The sequence below is a fragment of the Thunnus maccoyii genome, chromosome 6, assembly GCF_910596095.1.
Source record: "Thunnus maccoyii chromosome 6, fThuMac1.1, whole genome shotgun sequence".
NCBI lineage: Eukaryota > Metazoa > Chordata > Actinopteri > Scombriformes > Scombridae > Thunnus > Thunnus maccoyii.
This window is the reverse complement of record NC_056538.1, coordinates 26,648,843-26,669,834: the sequence shown is the minus strand read 5'-3', so window position 1 is coordinate 26,669,834 and position 20,992 is coordinate 26,648,843. Positions and strand designations below refer to the sequence as shown.

Below are 20,992 nucleotides of genomic sequence, written 5' to 3'. Positions count from 1 at the left end.
ACAAATCTCTGATTTTGGTTTAGCCATTTCTAAAAGTGAGACATGGAAGCACTTGGTGGTGCCTTGATGATCAGGAGTGATCGCTCCTCACAATCAAGGTCGACATGATGGATAAACGAAGAGGAGGCGGAAAAAGGGAGGTAAAAAAAAAAGACGGGACAGGGAAGAAGAGGATAGGGGTGTATTTAGAAGGAATATTCAGATCTGAGCAGAAAAATAACTCTTCAGTGGAGACAGTACACAAACACCACAGCCTTGATCAAAGAGGACCGTCAAGGTTAGAGAGGTATAATTAAAGTGTGACAGAGTTGCAGCTGCATTAAGACCTCTGGGTGGCACTGGAGTCAGCAGATCTGCTGTGAGCTTAGATGTCACAACTGCTTAAAGTTGTGCCTGTGAACTGATGCTGTAGCATTTCATTTTAAGCTTTGAGTTATGGAGAATATACATCTTGGTGTAGTTGGTGCTAAAAATTCCTGATCAGTGATTTAATCTGCCTCACATTCATATCATTAACATTCTGTTCCATTAAAAGCTTGTGCATTGAAGTAAACAATCCTCAAATGAGCAATTTTGCCTCAAGTGGGGGCAAAAAAATCCTAATTTTTCAATTCAAAACTCTCCAATCAATGCAATAACTGTGTTTCATCATCTCTAAATATTGGTGGTGCATCAACTGTAAATTTGGGATTCTGTGAAGATGGAGTCCGCCTGTGGGCATAAGCTGAGCTGAAAGAATCTCCCGAGTTTTGCTGGACTGAAGAAAAAACATGTCAGCAAAAAATAAGCAAACCACAAAAAAAGAAGAAACTAAGTCTTGAAATGTCAGATTCCTTATATAGAAATCTTAGCGAGGGTGTTAGTTTGGAGCGGTGAAGCTAATAAAGTCTTTGATCAATCCTTTTGATATTCTCAGTGTCATTTGGAGGCAAGGAACAACAGTGTACCATTAGTCATTTTAGATTTATGCCAAAGGAAAAGCCAAGCAGACATAAATGATGCTATATTTCCCAACAGAAAACTGAAAGAGAGAGCAGAGCTGTAAACAATTCAATCACCCCCTGAACTCTTCAAGCCGCCCCTCGGCATCAGTGGATCTGAGCTTGCTGTGGATGTGTTTCTTTGGCAACAGTTTGTCACTGAGGGAGTTGAGCAGCCCGGCGCTGAAACACTGACACAGACATTGGTGACTAATTAAACCGTCTCAGTGGGAGAGTCTCCATGCAGAAGCACCGCAGAGAGGAGGAAAGGCAGAATGAATCATTGCACCTGTTTAAACAAAGCTACCACTGTGCCTAACCTGGAATATGTCAACAGTTTTTATTTCCACCAAATAGATAGCAATGGTGACAAATTCTATATCAATCTGTGAACAAAGAGCAGCAGATAGTCCCAAGTGTTGGTGCGGCAATTACTGGGAGACCTCCTAATTAACACATTACTCCTGACGACATGTGGTGGTATAAAATAGATACATATGGTACACACAGTACTGTAAATGACCTGTTGCACACTTGTGCTTACAATTCAGAGAAGACACAATTAAAAAAGGGATAAAGTATTTTGCATTATGGTACATTTCATTCAGAAACACTGTCATCAAAAACAGGGCCAGATACTGAGCTGAGCTAAACAAGCAAGACTGGATCAAAACCTAGTATATGGTTGGACCTTGTATTGTCAATGTGTGAAATTGAGGCCAACTTGTTACAGGGATAGTCGGTGGTACTGTCTATAATGAGGATTCCTGGATATTAAACGTTCATCTGCAATTTTCTGTAGTTTTCTCAGTAATATTTACTGAAGTAGAATATCACATGAGATGGTTAAGCTATGTTTGAGTCAAAAAAAAGGGTATAAATGCAGTTTGCAAGAACAATACTTTCCACTCATATCTTGGGATGTTTGATTTGAAAGAGAACTTATTTTAATTCTAATTATAACTATTCTAATTATCAGTTAACTCCCCCTGCTCTTTCATCTGTTTCACTCTGTGGATGTCTCTCGTTTTTCACTCTGTATTGAGTGTTTTGTCAGAGTAATGGTTATTTGAGGTGCTTTAACTGAACGCTCACCCTCATGCCTCAATGGACCTTTTTTCTGCCTCTTTCCCTGTCGATGATCATGGAGGCTCCGGTGGAAATTATAAATGAAAGTTTTACAGCATTTTGGGTGCAAATTCAGGAGGCTTATCTCCGCCCTGTTACTGCAGTTACAATCAAATCAAGCGCACCTGCAGAGCTGCCTCCCCACGCTAACCTGATACAACAGCCTACATGAGTCGCATGTTTTACCTGCAAGACTCGTGTTTTAACGCTGTTGTTCATTCTTTATGATGTGGAAATGTCGGAGAAAATAAAAAGCTTGCGTCATGGTATTAGTTCAGTTATAAAATCCACTCCTGCCGACTGCTGACAGCGCTGTCAGCTCGGAGCAGGAAACACAGTCACTCTGTGTGGCGCTGCTGTCTTCCGCTTCCATCATCTTGTGCCAATTCATTTTGAAAGAGCAAAGGCCAATGGGGAAACTGCAATACTCGGCCGGCTGACCAATGGTGAAACTCCATCACTCATTCACTCGCTCACGGGCAACCGCGATTATAGGGCTGGGCGGTGGCCGGTCCGGCCTACAACTCAAAGAGCTGCAGAGTGATGCTGTTGTTCAGAGTTATCTAATCATACAAGACAACATACTTGATGGTTGAGATAAAGGTACAGCTGTCTGTTGTCTCACAGGCCCTGTTTACACCTGGCATTAACATGCATCTTGGGTGATCCGATGACAAGTGGACAGCTCTAAGTATGTCTGTTCACACCTGGTATTAACAGGCGTCTCCACATGTGATCGAATCTCACTTCCCTGGTCTATATGCAAATAGACACGTACATCATTTCGGTTTGCAAAGACCAAATTTGTCCGTTTTTAACTGGCAGGAAGACCGGGGGTCCATGAACCCTCTGTCCAAAGCTGTGATCAACTTGTTCGATAACAGGATAAACAAATATACAATGCATTGTGTGCCCCCTCATGAAAATCAAATGCCCGTCCTATTGATTTGCTCTGGCACTGCGTCGAAACACACACACACACACACACACATATATATATATATAACAAATATAGAGTTATATGCAACGATCTCCCCGCAGGTGCATCTCCCCATTGAGAGATGCTGTCCCCATTTACGCATGAGGCACAGCAGCATAACTTCATTGATTATTTAAATCTCCAACACACCGACAGCATCGGTCAGGATCTAATGTTAATTAATGTTCTGTGTTCTTCTACACATCCAAAAGGTCAGCTGGTACACAAACACAGTCCAGGTTTGGAGTAAAGCAGCCGTCCACCTGATAAATCCTGAGCTCCATTATGTCGAGCATTTTTTTAGACAGACAAGCGAAAAACAAGTTATTTTCTGGTTTTGGTATAATTTCTATTCCAATTGTCGATTTGAAGAGGAAAACGGGTTAGGGGAATGGGAAAAACAGAAACGGGAGGTGGATTACGTTTTTTTTAATATACATGAAAAACGTAAAAACAAAATAATGCATTTCTTTATCCTGTTATCAAACAAGTTGAACACAGGAGGCAGCAATTCAATTCTCATGCCTAGTCTGCCAGAAAACAGAGGATGTCAGTTGAGTAGGCGGTCCTTCAATGTGGCCTAGGACACATTGTGGATGTGGCCACATGCGGCCCAGACCCATGGATGTATTATAAGAGCTGGATACCGGACTAAAAATGGCGCCCATTCAGTCCTACAGGAATTGCTTGCCTGGTGCATATGCCAAAAAAAGTTTCTAGCTTCTGGGTTTGCTTCCGTGTTGTGCGGCCCACTGAATTTGCGCAGTAGTGTTTCCCCCGCTGGCCCCGTCCGCGAGCTCCCGCTCGGCCCATAGACTTTACATTATGATGACGTCAAAGATTTTTAAATCACTTTTCTCGGCTCAAGGAAAGTTTGACAAACATAAAACCTCCATGGATCAAAAATTCATAATAGAAAGAGTCATAATTGACGTTGTTTGCAGTTCGAGGTGTCCTGTCAACAGTTTTACAGGCATCTCTTTTACAATGGTGCTCTATGGGGAAAATCCTTTTTGGGCCGCGGGGGGATTTTTCGCTGCAATACCGCGAGTGGCCACTGGGAAAAATTGGCTGCAAGGCTGAGCGGTAGCGCCCTATCCAGCTCTTATTATATATCCATGCCCAGACCACCTCCAAATGTGGTCTGAGTGATCGCATTGCAATGTGTCTTGGGTGTGCTCACACCTGTACTTAGAGCTGTCCGCTTATGATTGGATCACCCGGGACGCATGTTAATGCCAGGTGTAAACAGGGCAAGGGTTCAAGGGCAAGAGTCTGCGACGTGAGTGCGGTTTAGGACGTGTCATCGTTTTCAAGACACGTGACTGATGAAATGCATCGTGATTCACTGAAATACACGTGGGGAAGGCTGTGCTCTTAGCCTGCTAGCCTGTTACCGGTGAATCTGATGGGTCACCAAATACGGTGCAACACCGGTACTTGAAAAAAAAAATGTTAGCAAAAGAAACTTACAAGGCTACGAGAACACAGAGGGGCTCTCTACTTTCATGAAAGCAATAATATTCATGGGCAGCGACTGTGATATGTTTTGTACAGTTTGCCGGCTAACTTGCTAGCTGGTTAGCATCCTCACTGCATAGTTATGTGTATGTCTTCTGTGTGACTTTGACAGCATCAGCCTCTGCAGGAGACACACAGCTCTCTATTTAAGTGTTAATCACCAAGGTTTAAAAGCAACAACATATACGGTTTAAATTATAACTAACAAAATGCTTGCTACTGATCACCAGGAGTGTTTTTTTATGACATTATTGTGTAGCCTTCATATCTGTGGCTCCTGCCAGCTTTGTCAACATCTACCGCAGAAATCTCTCTCAAAAGTACAGACATTACAGCTGTTTCTGTTTGTGTAACTGAGGTTAATACAGGTTTAAACCTAAAGTAACTAAACTGAGGTTTAACTCAGACTGAACACAAACAAATGCCATTATATTCTTTCTCTCACTGTTCACTAGTGGTACATTTCTGCGGATCTCTCAGCATTTATTTAATCATTAATGTTGTTAATGTTAATTAGTTTAATTGAGTTTATTATGAAGATCATCCATACTCACTGAAATGTTATTATCATAAATTCTGTTCTCTTCTCCCTATGTATTCCATACTATCTTGCTTTACAGAAAATATAGAGAAACTTACATTTATACATCATTCATTTACTGATCCAATATGTGCCTAAATTTATATTTTGCATATTTGTGTCATATATAAACATTACATATCAATAACTAAAGGAAGACAACCAAATCTAAAGAGAACTTCACTGTTGTACATATTATGTATAATAAATCACCAAAATTATGGAAAAAAAAAAAGTTATTTTCATTTTCTGCCTGCCAGGCCAGTAACTCTGATCTACTGGCCAAGTGGGTCAGTGGGGATAAAATATTACATTGAACCCAGCTAGTGGTTGTGAAGGTTTTAGTCCATTTACTAAAAATCACATATACTTTAGTGATATTAAAACCAACTGTTTTAACAATTACAGTATGCTGCTGTGTTTAAGAATTTTTTTTTACTCTTCCAGACATCCATTAATTTATACACATTAAAATCTAAAAGAAGCAAATGAGACTTGTTTGAGTTGTATAGTTCATCACAACGATCATCAAGTATTATTTTTTGTCAATGCAACATCATCATTTTGTGGCAAAGAACAGCGGCCACTTTGGACAAGTGACACGAGATCATAAATGCTAAAATGTAGTGTTACAGTAGTACAAGTAGAGAAGGCTCATAAAGTCAGTGAACTGACTCAGTAATGTACATTATACAGCAACATCTACCTAATGCTCGCTAACATTAGCAACCATAAGCTGATGGTCACACCAGACCAAGTGGGCTGTAACAGCCTAAATCCCTGAGTGTACTGAACTGAGCAAGGGTGTGTAATATTCAACTTTTCAGTTGTGAGAGGCTTGGTGTTCACTGTGATGGATTTTATTATCACACAGAAATTATTGGAAGCCAATGCCTGCTCTAAACAGAAGGAAAAATACATCAAAAAACTAGTTTAAATAGTTTAGCATGCATTTGAAAATGATTCGCAAAAAATGTAAAGTATACGTAAGTTTGTGGGTAAAGAACTTAAGCTGCAAACACACTTGTATTAACCTTTAAGTATTAAAGTCCGTGAATCAACTCAAATCTATATATAGATGCTGTCTGGGGTGGTGGGTGGTTCATTTTCAGTTTGCAATTTCCACTGTAGCTATGAATATCATTTAGTAGTTAGCATTTAGTATAGAGTATGTGTGGAGCTGGTTATTTAAGTAGATAACTCTGTTATGTGAATGAAAAGGTTATTCAGCGCTCCAGGAAATAAACCCCCATCACCCTGCTGATCTCCCGCATCTGCGCTAATAACTACACGTTCCTAGTGAACCTTAAATATGATTTAATAAAGATCACAATTCCAGTCACTCAATATTAATAAAAAAAAATGTTTAGGTGTAATGTCAGGCAGTTTTTATCAGTGTAGTATTAATTTTATTGCTAGTGTTTTGTGTGCAACAAGCAACCCTTATCTTCCAGCATCTGACTGAATTTGTTTGGATATGTCCATAAAGCCTCTGCTGCTTTCTGATGAGTCATTTGGAGTAGGTGTTTACTGCTTCACTATCTTCAGTAGACTCGACTACTGTAACAGTGTCTTTACAGATCTCCCTAAAAAAAATCGATTAGACAGCTGCAGCTGAGTCAGAACGCTGCTTCTCGAGTCCTCACTAAGACCAATAAAGTGGATCACATCACTCCAGTTCTCAGATCTTTACACTGGCTTCCTGTCTGTCAAAGAATTGATTCCAAAATACTACTGTTGGTTTATAAAGCGCTGACGGTTTAGGGCCAAAATACATCTCTGATCTGCTGCTACGTTATGAACCAACTACACCTCTCATGTAGTCTGGGACTGGTCTGCTTTCTGTCCCCAGAGTCAAAACTAAACATGGAGGAGCAGCGTTCAGTTTTCATGCTCCACATATCTGGAACAAACTCCAAGAAAACTGCAGATCTGCTGCAACTCTCAGTTCTTTTAAATCAAGGCTGAAGACTTCTCTATTTGCCGCTGCCTTTGATTAAATCAAATAATTATTCATTTCTTACACTGCACTGTAACTTTTATTCTTGTATTTTATACCTGTCTCATTCTATTTTAGCTTGTTTTTGTGTCTTTGGGCTCTTTAATGACTGTTTTTGGTTGTATTTGGGTGTCCTTTTGTGGTGTGTTTCTTTTGCACTTTGTCTTGATGCTTTTAATGTTTTGTGTAAAGCACTTTGAATTGCCTTGTTGCTGAAATGTGCTATATAAATAAACTTGCCTTGCCTTGCCTTGCCTTGCCTTCACCGGCAGACATTTCAGATCTAAGCAACGGCAGTTTCTACCAGCAGTCAGATCCAACAACGGTTATTGTACAACAGAACCTTTGCAAATCTGACAATTTGTAAGTGTTATTATCAGAGCTGCAAAACAAAAATGAGATAAAGAGGAAGCAAAGCAGTTTTTTGTGAGCTACTGTATTAGTAGAAAGTTAAGTCCATTTGTCCCTTTTGGCTGGACTTCAACAGCGGGGGCCAGCGGGGCCAAATGCGAAAATCTGTGACTGACTGACTGACTGACTGACAGTGGTGTAATTTCATCAGTCGCCTCAGCTGAGTGTCTCCACTTCCAGCCATATTCTAGTTTTTGACCCAGTCTTGTTTTGACTTCTTTTGTCTCATGGATGTTCTTGGATCATCTTGTATCACAAGCACATGTGAGAATTTGTTTTTTGACTCACTCACAAGAGCAGAGTCCAGCCTTCGGGCTAATACTCAATCTGATCAATGTTCAAACACGCTGATAAAGGATTCATGAGGTCCTTCACAGGAATATATCATCCACTAGGTTTCTGTCTCCTGACCCCAGCTGCTGGCAAGCCTGACTACCCATGCACTTTAACTCTCCAGACATGTCTCTGTTCAGCTCCATTACTCACTTAACAAGGATCAGCTCCCTGTAAGCACTTCTGTACATGCTGGTTGTATCTTAGGCAAAAACCAAGGATCTGACAGTGTAACAACACAAACATGACTTGGGTGGATAACTGAGTTAAGACTCATCTAAAGGAAAATTCTGCTTCTGTTTACAACCTGGGTCTTCTTTTTATAATTTCATTGGTTATAATACTTTTAAGTCTGTTGTAGCAATGTCACTATTCCATATCAGCACTTAAACTGGTGAGTAATACGTTAACTCAAGTAATATGACCAAAATTACAACATCCAGGTGGTTAAAAAATCTAATTTTACCTTGGATTAATTTATGGTCAGCCTAATCACCTAGCTTACATGACAGAAAAATGTGTACATTAAGCCCCTCTATTAGCCATGCTAGCTCTGTACTTAGTCAAAGTGGTGCTTTGAGATAAATGCTAACATCAGCATCCTAATATGCACACTATGACATTGTTAATATGCTGATGTTGCAGTCAAGAGGTACAGTACAATCTCTACCATCTTCAGCATCTTAGTTTAGCATGTTAGCATACTAACATTTGCTTGACATGAATGTGTGCAATAAATTGAATGGAAATCCATCAGATAGTTGACGAGACATTTTTCTCAAAACCACGAATGTCAACCTCGCTGGTGCTAGATGAAAAGTCAGGGGATCACTGATGGGGATCATTAGGATACATCACCTGGGAACAATGACTGTCTGTATGAAATACAAAAGACATAACTCACACATACTAATCAATGCAAGCTCTGATCTTTCTATAGTACATATGTACAATATACACAGCAGCCACATGAGGATTTTTAAGTATATGTGTGTTTCTTGTACGTGAATGTAAAGTATGAAGCAGGTTCTCCACGTTCTGTCACAGTTTTACTCTGTTAGTTCACACTTCAACATCAGGCCTCAGATGTTTCTGATGGAAATGTGCGTCTTTTGATCATTTGCCACCAGCCTGCTATGTCTCCCTCACTTTCTTTTTCTTCCTCACTTCAGCATAATTTCTTTTAGTGAAACTGTCAAAGGAGACAACTCCTTTGATGCACGCAAAGTTTATCAAAAGGTTTTGAAGAAGCTAATTATTCATCAGCGTTTCTTCGCGCTATCCCTTTGACGTTATAACACTCAAACAAAACTGTAAATGTGACAACTTACAGAACAGGTTAACTTACATTTTATCATAAGTTTGTGCACTAATGTGTATTAACTCGCAACAAATTGTTGAATTTATTTTGCAGTCAAAAATATGGAGTGTTAATTTGCTATTTAACAGATTTTTTTTAACTGTGAAATCTGAATATTCACAAGAACATGAGTTTGTTTTAGCGAAGAATGTGTAAAAGCTGCAGCTCATACTGTATACTGTAATGTGAAGGTTAAATATTAGAAATGTCTACCACAGTATGGAGCATTCTCCTGCATATTTTGTAGAACCTGTTTACCATCTTTTGTTTGTTTGTTTGTTTGTTCTTTAATCTCTTTATTGATTTGTTTTTAGACTGGAGGGAAAGACATGACTGAAAGGGCTAAACAGATACCACATGACAAAAATCTAAGACCATATTTGTACACACAGGGCATTACAGTGGTATTCACCATAGACTCTGTTGGCATCATCCAATTATGCGCATTCTCGGTCTGAGGAGTGATGCATTCTTGGAGGATATGAGAGTTTATTATCATGCAGTAACGAGGAAGCAGGAGAACTGACAGACCCATTAAAAAGACAGGGGAGAAGAAGTTTGCGCAGACTTTGAAAGCAACAGTTGTTAAATAAAACATGGATAGTGTGGGCACCTTTCACAGCCCCCGCAGAGGCTCTTGTCTGATTATTCTTGTCATAACAAGGTAGGTGAGAGGAGGAGAAGGAGGACGAGGAGGAAGAAGCATCTTTATGCAAGACTACAGTCTCACTGTGCAATCTCTACGAGGGAGCCTGTAAAGGAGATACAGTATGTACAGAAAGGTCCGGACCCTGCCTCCTTCCTCCCTCCCTGTCGGCTTCATTCCTCTCACTCTCTTTCATTCCCCATTAATCCAAGATGGTGCCAACATTAGCAGATGACTTGTTAACTAAACTTCATATTTTGGCCAAGAGGGACATGGGGGAAGCAGTGGTGCTTGAATTAATAAGAGTTAGGAAAGATTTAAGAGAATGTGGAATATGACTCCTTAACTGATGAAACCTAAGCTAATACGATGGAGGATCACTGTCTGCATGAGAGAGGAAGACGCTTTTTAACCGGGGTGGACGGATTCTTAAATAATGCTGAATTGATGCTCTTAATAGCAGCGTGAGCTTTGCCAAACACATTTTTGATGCATTAAAGTGCTCCGTCCAACTCTTAATATAGAAAAATATCTGCTATCTATTAAATGCACCAACGCTTTCAGTATTGATCTGAAGAGGTTCAAGTTGAGTTCAGATAAACAAACCATTATCAGGTGCTATGTCAACACTGCCACTAACAGAAACAGTTTAAGTGTATTGCCACGAAATATTTATTATTTTACTAAACAAACTGTGAAACCACGGTGGGAGATCATGACCGTGGAGACGATTTCACAGATATCACTGTCCTCATGCATTAATTGGATTGATTAACACAAGATCTATGGCCTGCAATCAGCTGATTTATAGCTGGAGTGTTTGGGTATCCGTGGTGATCCTTTCTAATGCATCCCTGATTTTATTCATAAACATCTTACTGCCTTTCAGCATTTTAATCAAGAAAAAAAATTACATCAGAAAAAAAGGAGGCAAACATGAGGAAGATCCTCGAGCGCTAGGCTTAAAATGCATATCAATGTTTCCTTCTATATTTCAAGGGCCGACCCATTTCATGCCATTAGCCTTAAGCAGTCTCCATGATGGAAGCCCAGTGGTTCATTCTCCGAGATATTTTCCTCCCCTCTGTGACGCTGTGCGAGTTTAAGATCCGTGCACATGAAAAGGTAAGTTCTAACACCATGAATAATGCAAATTGTTTGCCGGAGAATCTGAAAAGCGGTAGATATTAGATTCACATAACTCTCAGTGACTCCAGGATAACTGCCGGCTTGAGCACAGTAAAATGCATAGACACCAGATATGATATTCACAAACAAAGTCTAATGATGTCGAGATACCACAAACAATCGATACTTTCCCCTGATAAACAGATCTAGCCATATTTGATCATTTTCTGGTTTCTGCATTAAAAATCATATTAATGAAGGAGATACTAAATTATAGAGCAGTGGATACGCTGAGAGGTCCAGACCAGGGAGATGGTGGTTTTGTGCCAGAACAGACAGCTCTCTTTTATGGCAACACACTTAAACCTCATTAGAATGGCTTTAAAAGATCCTCTCACTACAAACTCCGTTCTGGGTTAATTAAACTGATTTGTGAAATTAAACATGGAACATAAAATGGACAAAACATGAATAAACTGACAGCTATTTCATCACATTTTATACTGCTCCAAGCAGTTAGTGTGTTAATACTTTCTTATTACTTTATTCTAAGGGATCTATTTCTGCATAAGTTATTTTCTAAAGTATAAATGTACAAATCCCCCTGATTAATGTATAAGAACTGACTGATTAATGCATTCAAGTGTGAGGAACATTACAATGTATACTCAGGTATAAACTCTTGGCAGTGCTGCAAAAGAACATTTAAATAAAACGTGTATATGTGTATCTGCAAGATGCAATAAATCACATGAATGGTGGGGGGAGTGTATCAGGATGTGAAGTAAAACTCTGAACAAATGACAACACTAGGAAAGTTATGAAGAAAAAGAGTTTGTTGCTGCTGCCATTGCGCCTGCCGTTACTTTATTAACAATATAGAAACTCTCTCGAGTGTCGCCCATGATTCAGCCTTTATCTTCTGCCTGGTGGATACTTTTTAATCTTCCAGGTACTGTACACTTGTGTATCATGAGCTTTAAATGTGTCAGTGAGCCATGCCAGTGATGGAAAAAACACAGCAGCACTTTGTCAAAGTAGACATTTTAAGTTGTTAAACACAGGAGCAGCTGATATCATAAATAATGGCAGCATTATGCTTCAGTGTCAGGATCCATTGTACTCACTGATGTGGTCTACTGGGACACTTCAATGGAAGGAAGCCATCATTAATGTCATGTGTTTTCCTGATATGATTAAAAAAAAAAGTCTATACCTGGATCTCAAGACTTGCACACTTAAACAGAATGCAGCCATTATTAATGCACATGAGTTTGACAACTTGAAATGAAAAAAGAAGCTGTGCCCCAAAACTACACTATATATTAAAACCACAAGTATATACTAATTAAGTAATCCATTCTACCTGTTCTGGCAGCTAGGAAATTATGCTAGTCATGTGACTTTGGATATCTGTTGGTTAAGTCAACTTGGAAACAACCAAGAGAGAGAAAAATGTTAGTCCGATGTTTTTATTACTTAATTTTTTTTGTTTTGTTTCCTGAGATGTCTCATCACCGCCCACAACTCCTTTTGATGTTTTTCAGCCGTGAGCAGCTCCTCCATTATATATGTGCATTGCATTGTGGGACAATAGTGTCCATCGACAGCACTCTGAAAAATCATTTAGTATGCATGCTGACATTTTTGAGTACTACTTAATTTTGTCATTTTCACAGTGTGAATGTACCACATCCTCAGGACCATGTTGGAATTAGTATGCAGAGTGGGTTGGTGATACAGCTCATCAGAAAAAGTGGTCTAGAGACTGGACTCCACTACAATGGCCCTGGACTGGTAATTGGAGTACACTCCATATTTAGGACTTGATTATGTTCAACAAAAGATTAACTTTGATGAGTCAAAAGTGTGATGTTTAAAATATGTACCAGCATGGAGTTGGAGCGACCATGGAGGGGCTGGGGCTCACTGAAGAACTCGGTGTTGTGGTCCAGCCGTCCTTGACCGCCATACACAGCCTCATCTGAATCCAGCTTGATTTTGTATCTGACAAAGATGGAGGTTAAGGCAAAAGGACAGTGGGAAACTAGATTATACGATCTAAGACAAAAGAAGCACGAGAGAAGGTTTTATCACCAGTGCTTTTGGTGTGCAGACTTGGTTTAGCAGGGCTCAGCTGGTTTATACTCATTGAAATCCTCACATCCATCAGCATTCATCTACCCCCTCACAGCACTGCAATGTGACAGTGCTGAGCCCTAACAGACAAAGAGAACGCTGCCTGAAATTAACATAAATACAAAAGTGATTCAGCCATGGCTCAACCATCCAGCCTGCCTGTCTAATTTATCTAATTCACTGCATAAATAATGAATTCAATCAAAAAAAGTGATCCAAATGAGTGACAACAAATACGCACAGATACAGCGTCTACAAAAAGTATTCACTTCTCTTGGGCTTTTTTGTGTTTTATTGTTTTGCAACTTTGAATCACAATGAAATGCTTGAGCTTTTTTTTTTGAGGATATCACAGTTTATTTAAATTAAGAACCAATATAACACAAAAGAAAAGACTGTGCAGGCATTCATCACCATTGATAATTAGTAGAGGCAACTTTAATCACATCTGGATTCTGCAGTGACTCAAGCTGTGTCAAGCATCACATCCATTGTGACTAAACATCCTAAACGAATACTGCATATACTGTGCTGTATGTTAACTGTATGTTGCTCATGCACATGATTAGTGTTTTTTTCTTTGACATAAAGAGTCCTTATCAGTTGATCACTGTCAAAAATCCTTAGTGAATCCACTGTGATGCAAAGTTGTAAAACAACCATTCCAGGGGGGTGGGGGGAGGGTGGTGGATGACTACTTTTTAAAAAGACACCATATGCTTCTTTACTCCACTGAGAGAGTTGGAGTAGTAGAAACAGTATTATGTGTGTAGTTCGTGTGGGTGGTGGAGGGGTAATGGACCACACTTTTTCTTCCATCTTTTTGCACAATCTCTCTTCTGTGTTTCTGAACAGGATGTTCAGACACTGAAGAGCCGACTGTTGGCAGCTTCTATGAAAGGGGTAGTACAGTTTGATGAAATATGTGTGTTCTTGGAAGAGGAACCAAGATGGAAAGACACCACATGAAATATAATATGCAAATCATGCCATATGCTTCAGTGAGGGCTTTAGCATATATACTGTACACCTTTTACAAAAGTGCAGCATCAAATTGATTACATGATTAATTATGTCCTTCAGCTGAGGGAAATGGAGAATAATGTCTAATGTGATATCTAAATTGTTGGGAAAGAGCTCCAAATGTCTGTCTGAAGAAACAATTTAGATGGCACACTTTTAGAAAATCCTTCCTCCCTTTCTAAAACTGATTGACATGATAGTACATTCAATCATCTTGTTGCTTGAAAAAACGAATGGATGTCAGAAGGTAATTATCAATGTCCGAGGAAATATTTAAGACATTTTAAAAGCCCAATTTAAAATGCAAAAAAGTGCACTTTGACAAGCATGTGCATAAATATGCGTTTCCATCTAAAAACTTCTCTGCAGGGGCAAAGTTTAGCCTTGCTCATGTCAGTCAGAAATGCTTAGTAGCGTACACAAGTACCCCAATGTCCATGTGATATGTCAATACTGTAAACATCTGTGCAGTGCATTATTTACTCCTGTCTCTCAGGGATGTGAGCTGTAAGGAGTGGTGCTGTAACAAACACCAGGAGAGAGGAGCAGACATGCAAACAGCCCCCTAATTGGCTGGCTGAATAATCACCTTATCTCCCCATAGGCGATACTCCAGAGTTTGAGTGTGATCCTCAAACACTGCCTCATTCTGCCCCAGAGCCGGAAAAAATTCCGCTTTTGCTGCCTGCTTGTCTGCTTTGATAGTGATGATTAAAAAGAAGTGCTGCTCTGTGCATTGTTTCTGCTGAGGAGGAAGATCCCCTCCTCCACACCTCCTCTGCTCCGCTCGCTTGCTATGGTGTTTTATTGACAGAACAAACTCATTTCGCTATGGAGGTTTTACAATAACTATCAGATGGAATATGGAAATATTCTTTCAGGGGTTATGATGCTTCAGGGAAACCAATAATCTGTTTGAATTTAAGAATTAAGTCCTTTACTACAGACAATAAAGACCTTTACATGAACTAATTCTAATTTTAACTGTAAATATTTCCCAATAAAAGGTTTTAGAATTGACCTGAGGTGCTAGTGACACTACAACGCTCCTTCAAAAAACTATATACAGATTATACAAGCAAATATATTATTGTGGGCCAAGTGGGCAATTCTAAAGACAATTTCCATCCAATATAGTCAATAACAAATAAACAAAATAACTACATAATGAACAGACTTATCTGTGGTACACTACAATAGAAATATCAGGGCAACAGGTATATGAAAGTGTAAATCTTCTATAAGTTGTTGCAAAAAAGGAGAAAGGTTGATGTACAATATATTTTTCATTTAAAATCCTTATATGCTAATGTAGTGGAGTAGAAATATAACGTCACAAAATAAATATATGAATTAAGTCATTAAGTAATTGAATTTAAATACTTTCACTGGCTGGTACTGTACTGTGCTTGAATATTTCCATTTTATGCAACAGTCTACTGAGTATTTTTACAGTTTACAGTTTACTTCATTAAATGATCAGAGTACTTCTTCTACCACTGCCAATGACAGCATTCTCAATTAGGGGTGAAAATAAGGCACAATGGAGGCTTGATGTCTGTTTGCCTATAGTAGGGCCACCAAATTACTAAATCCACACCCTTGTTGTGCATTTCCAGTCTTGTGGATTGCATGTGCATGGTACGAGCTGGAAATGAGGCATAGTTACAGTAATTCAGAGTTACCTGGAAAACTTGTCTGCAAGGAAGCAAAAATCAGCATAAATTGGCAGTTGGAAGCTTTGAGCGATTACGTGTTTGTTAGTAGCTACAGACGGTTGTAACAAATGCTTGCAGTTCAGCTGTAAACTATTGTAATCAATACAACCTTTGTGAATAAAGGAGAAGATTTAAGAACACAATCAATTTTGCCCAATGAGTAGAAAGAAAAGAAGTCAATCTGAAAGCTTGATGATTAGAGCCATTGGTGACCTGAAAACAATCTGGCCATGACCATGATTGCAGACCAAGCCACCACTTGGTTTCTCCATCAGCTTGTCATTTTTTTCTGTCTTTATGAAAGTAATAGCACCCTGGCGTGGGTGAACAAGAGCTGAACGAGATATATGTGCACATCTGAAGAATGTGGCATGGCCTTGTAAGCATTCTAAATGCATTTTCAGAGTCGGCTTTTCCATGCTTTCTGCTCAGCCTGTACAAGTTACGTCAGTGGAAGAAATGGAAGAAAGAGCTTCTGTTACAGAGGACTAAGAGATGGTTCTAGCCAACCAGCAGTCGCTGTATGAAACTCAAAGAACCCAATGGGGCCCTTAAAGCCTATTCATATCAAGATAAAGGGATGTCCATGACTTTGTGTGAAGAGTATGACACCTACAGTACCGTTTCACAGCCTTCAGCAAAGTTCTCCTTTATACTATGTTGCTTTGTTTTGTTAGAAGTTTGAGGAGATCCAGACCAACCTTTGTCAAACTCTTTATACAAAGTAGTGCACATCCTTTTGTTTTTAAATTAACCTTACAAATAAAAGCAATATATTTTTAAAGAAAATACATTGTTTCAGAGGGTTCCTATGCTATGTATTGTTGAATTTGCTATAAGTGGTGAAACATGGGTTTTATTTTCATAATTTTAGTCTTCCTTACAATTACCATGTAACTTGTCAGACTTGGCAAGAAACACGAGCAGCTAAACCATCAGACATGATTTAAACAAATCCCCTTGGTGACCAAACTAGGGAAACATTAAAATTATTACCCAAACTCAGTTGTAAACATTCATCAAAGTTTACAGACTGACTTCTTGGTTATGTACTTTATTTAGCATTGCACAAACAGTTTTACTATTGAAATGCCAGACATTTATGTCCTATTTTTATAGTTAGTGTTTGGGAGAGAGATTTAATTGGTGGATGCGGGATGCCAATGATTTTAGATGACTGAGTGACAATCTGCTGGAGTCTTTTATAGGTTTGACTGTCTGAACCATTGTACCAGACTGTTATGAATAATGTGTAAATACTTTCAATTATTAGAGAGTAGAACAAGAACATGAGGTGTCGTCTCACTCTAAATTTCTTGAGCTGGTGAGAGAACGAAGAGTCTTTCTTAGACTATGTTATTTGTGTTTATGTGTTCATGTCCCATATCCAGTTAAGGATGCTTAAAGTCAACAATATGTTTAGGATTTGTTGAACTGCAGATTGTCTGTGCACCAGGTAATTGCTTGATTTACCTGTATCTGCTGGTGTGTTTTATTTTTATTTGTGTGAGACCTACAATGGCTGTGTCATCTGCATAAATATAGATGTTAACAGGACTATTAAAAACTGTCTGATCGTCTCACTGCTTCTGTTTTTTTGACTTTTTTGGTGAGAACAATGTTATAATAATCAATAGAATTGAAGGTTAAAACAATAAAAATAAAATCCAAATTGTAATACACAACTCAAAGCCTGAAAAAAAGCAGCTGCTCTGTTTGTTTACACCATTTGAAGATGAAAAAATTTGGAATCACAGATTAAGCTTCAGGATTGATGAGGAAGCTTGTAGATGATATCTGGTGGAGTTAGAGCCTAATGGGATCACACACAGAGAAAAGTAATGTAACTTTGTGGATGCAATCCATCTTGATGTATCTTACAGCATGCTGCAGAGAGCTGTAAAAACAAATAGATGCATATTTTTCATTTTCAGTGACCCTATCTGATACATTCTAGATAATATCAGAGTAAATTATTGTCACCTATGTACGACAGTGTGTATTTTATTCTAAATTCTAGTTAGTTAGTGTCACGGCACCTGTAGTTGAATTATTCCAAACGGCATTCAAGGAACGTCTCAGACAGAAAAGGAGAATGATGACCTGACACAATCTCAACTACCTATTGGCACAGTGTAAATCAAAGACCAATCTGCCCTGACAGGTACAGCTTTCATGACGGGATCCAACTGGGATTTCAAATACTCCAACCAGCCAGATAAAGCCCACTGCCTGAAGAATGCCTCCACCACGAGTCAGAGAGAAAATAATAAAAAACACTGATGGTTTGAGTGCCTGTCGAAAAGCTGACGTTGACTGCATTTTAATGGCCAACATTTTTGGTGAGGTGCTTCACTTCACTTCCTCTCCTGTTCCTCAAGGAGGAAAAAAAACACATTCAAAAGAGGACAATGAGAAGCAAAAGAAAAGCTTGTCTTAAAATATGAAGAGGCCAAACAGTCACTGAGCCTCAAACTAAGGACTGGTAGTAAGGGATAATGACTATATTGCAGTTGAGTTGTTATTTATTTATTGCAAAGTTAAGACAGCAGACTTTCACTTTACCATTATACCCCAGACACTAAAACCACAGCAGTTATCAAGCTGCAGTGCATCTGAACAACAGCAACTGTATATTATTTTCAGTGTTATACTGACAACTATTTTTCCTCGAGTCTCTATGTTAAATTAACCAACACACTGAAGTGTTATGTAGAACAGCACTACACTCTTCAAACCGGTGCTGCTGCTGGTCATTTTTTCTTTGCTTTGTTTGACAAAATTTATAAAAGTTTTACACCAAGAACACAAAGAAACTACCTGACGATCCATCCAGACATACAGCATGTGACAGAGGGCACCAAAAGCTAAATTAATGCTGTTTTTTGCTGGCGAGGGACACCCTCTGATATTATACTGTGCTTACCATTTTGCCAAAGGAAATGACACCCAGTATAGGATCCATTTTCAGTGGTGCATACATCATGGTCAGCTACATCTGGCTATTTCTTTCAGATACAACACATGGTGTGGGGCTCCGCATTCACATCCCTGACCCTCACACAGATAGAAGAAAGTTTAAGCATATGACAGTTGAGTGTAATGAAAAAGCACTTTTGGACTCTTTGAGCTTGTCTTGTTTACCTCCTCTGCCTCTGAGTGGCACTTTCATCTGTCTTCTCCCCTAATTGGATCCTCTGCACACATTCCCATCGGAGGATCTGCATCTCCTCATACACATGGCGCATTTACCTTGCTCACACACATGGCACATTTGCCTTTATGTGTTTACTGCTTCTCTGTATAATGACAGCCAGAGCCTTGCCCTCACATTTATTTGCATTTCCTCTCAACCCACCCAGTGTCTGAGGCCTCTCCTTAAACATCAAAAGAAGCACCAGGAGGAAAAGATGCGGTTCCATCCTAAATGAAAATAAACCCTCAAAAACGGTGTTACAGACACTGTGCAGCAAGGCTATTAGTGCTGTACCCAAGTTTCACCCCATCAAGGCAGAGCTGAAAACACGAGGCAGAACGTACAATTACTGCACATCAAACAAGCTTACAATTAACGCATGATATTAAGAGATTAGGGGTTACTGTTGTTTTTTAATCATCAAATAAACATGATTATTATTTCTCTTTTACTTTCCACATTTAATGACATGTTTTTTTGTCTTTATATTTTATTGTTGATTGGTAACATTTGGCATAGAGATTAGAAATGTTCTTTTTGCATTGTTTTTATCCACTTTAGGAATCATCCTACCCAGAGAGCCACTATGAAACAGTGACATTATAATCTAATCATCTATCTAACAATAATATAATATAATAATTGTCAGATCACGTACAGTAATAACCGGGAAAAATTTAATAAGATGCCCCTTGAAATGGTTTGAAATGTGATACAGCATGTTGCTGTATTAAATCACTAGAAATGGTAATAATATCATCATGCTGATACTGTATTTTTTTTCCTTCAGAATATTTCATGACATTATGTTTTCAGAATTATTAGAGAGTTATTATTATTTCAGTACAATTAGCTAGAAGCTTCAACTTTAAATGAAACAAAAAGAAAATATGTGAAAATCAAAGGAACAACTGCTCTTTAACAGCCAATTGAATCATAATAATTTGAGACTGAATTGCTCATGTGTAGTGATTTGAACCGCTGGCGTCATCGTTAGAAAACTAACAAGCTCTGTCTGGTTTTGACTCAACATCACATTATTTAAGTCATAGCTGAAAAAACAACACAGCTTCGTATCCATCTGGGAAACTGTTGGCATGAGCTACAGTGGGCCCCAGAAGAGAGTGATGTCCGTTATAATAAATACAAATCTGTCAGCTTTCTGTCCCCCTTCACATCCCTGATCATTAAGCCTGCTGTAATCACAACTGTGGGACTCATTAAATTCCTCTGCGCTGCTCGCTGTGAAGACAGACAGCCAATGCTGCTAAAGAGAGCGGTTTCTGAATCACTGGGCTCTGCTATTATTTCTCTCTAATAGCATAACAACACCACTATAAACAATTGACTCATATTCCTCTCAACAGTGACTGCTCAAAATTATATCACAAAAGTATTAGCCCTGGAGAAAACACCTCCATTAAAATTGCAGGTCTTTACAAGTCACACTTCCTTTAAACACATCTGACACAGTCTTTAGATCCCTGATCCATTTCTCAGCCCGGGAGAATGCATCTCCTCAGCAGTGATTTTTATTTTCCTCAATCCCCTGAGGAACGTACTTGTGGTTTCATTTAGAGCCATGTCCAGCTTTCAAACACAGATCAATAATTAGCGGTGAAGATGACAGGTGAGGTATTTTGACAACCCTCGTATTTCATACACTGTACACAGAACCATCTGATCGATTAAGAAACTCTTGTCCACACATTGGAGATTAGCTACTCGTTTTACCTTGATGGTGTCTGATGCTGGATTCTGTAAAAATATCTTTAAATAACCCGTTTTACTCTATCATTTAAATTTACTCTTACAGGACTTAAGTGCAACATACACTGGCCATATCATGTA

At 38.9% G+C, this 20,992-nt stretch overlaps 1 protein-coding gene across 1 annotated transcript in view; it reads right to left on the bottom strand.

Annotated features, from left to right (window-relative positions):
• The window catches only part of gbe1b (glucan (1,4-alpha-), branching enzyme 1b), a 91,605-nt gene that overhangs the window by 2,207 nt on the left and 68,406 nt on the right, over positions 1-20,992 (bottom strand). Inside the window, exon 15 of the mRNA XM_042414869.1 lies at positions 12,955-13,072. Coding sequence (XP_042270803.1) covers positions 12,955-13,072 — 118 coding nt within the window. The remainder of the gene's footprint in view (positions 1-12,954; positions 13,073-20,992) is intronic.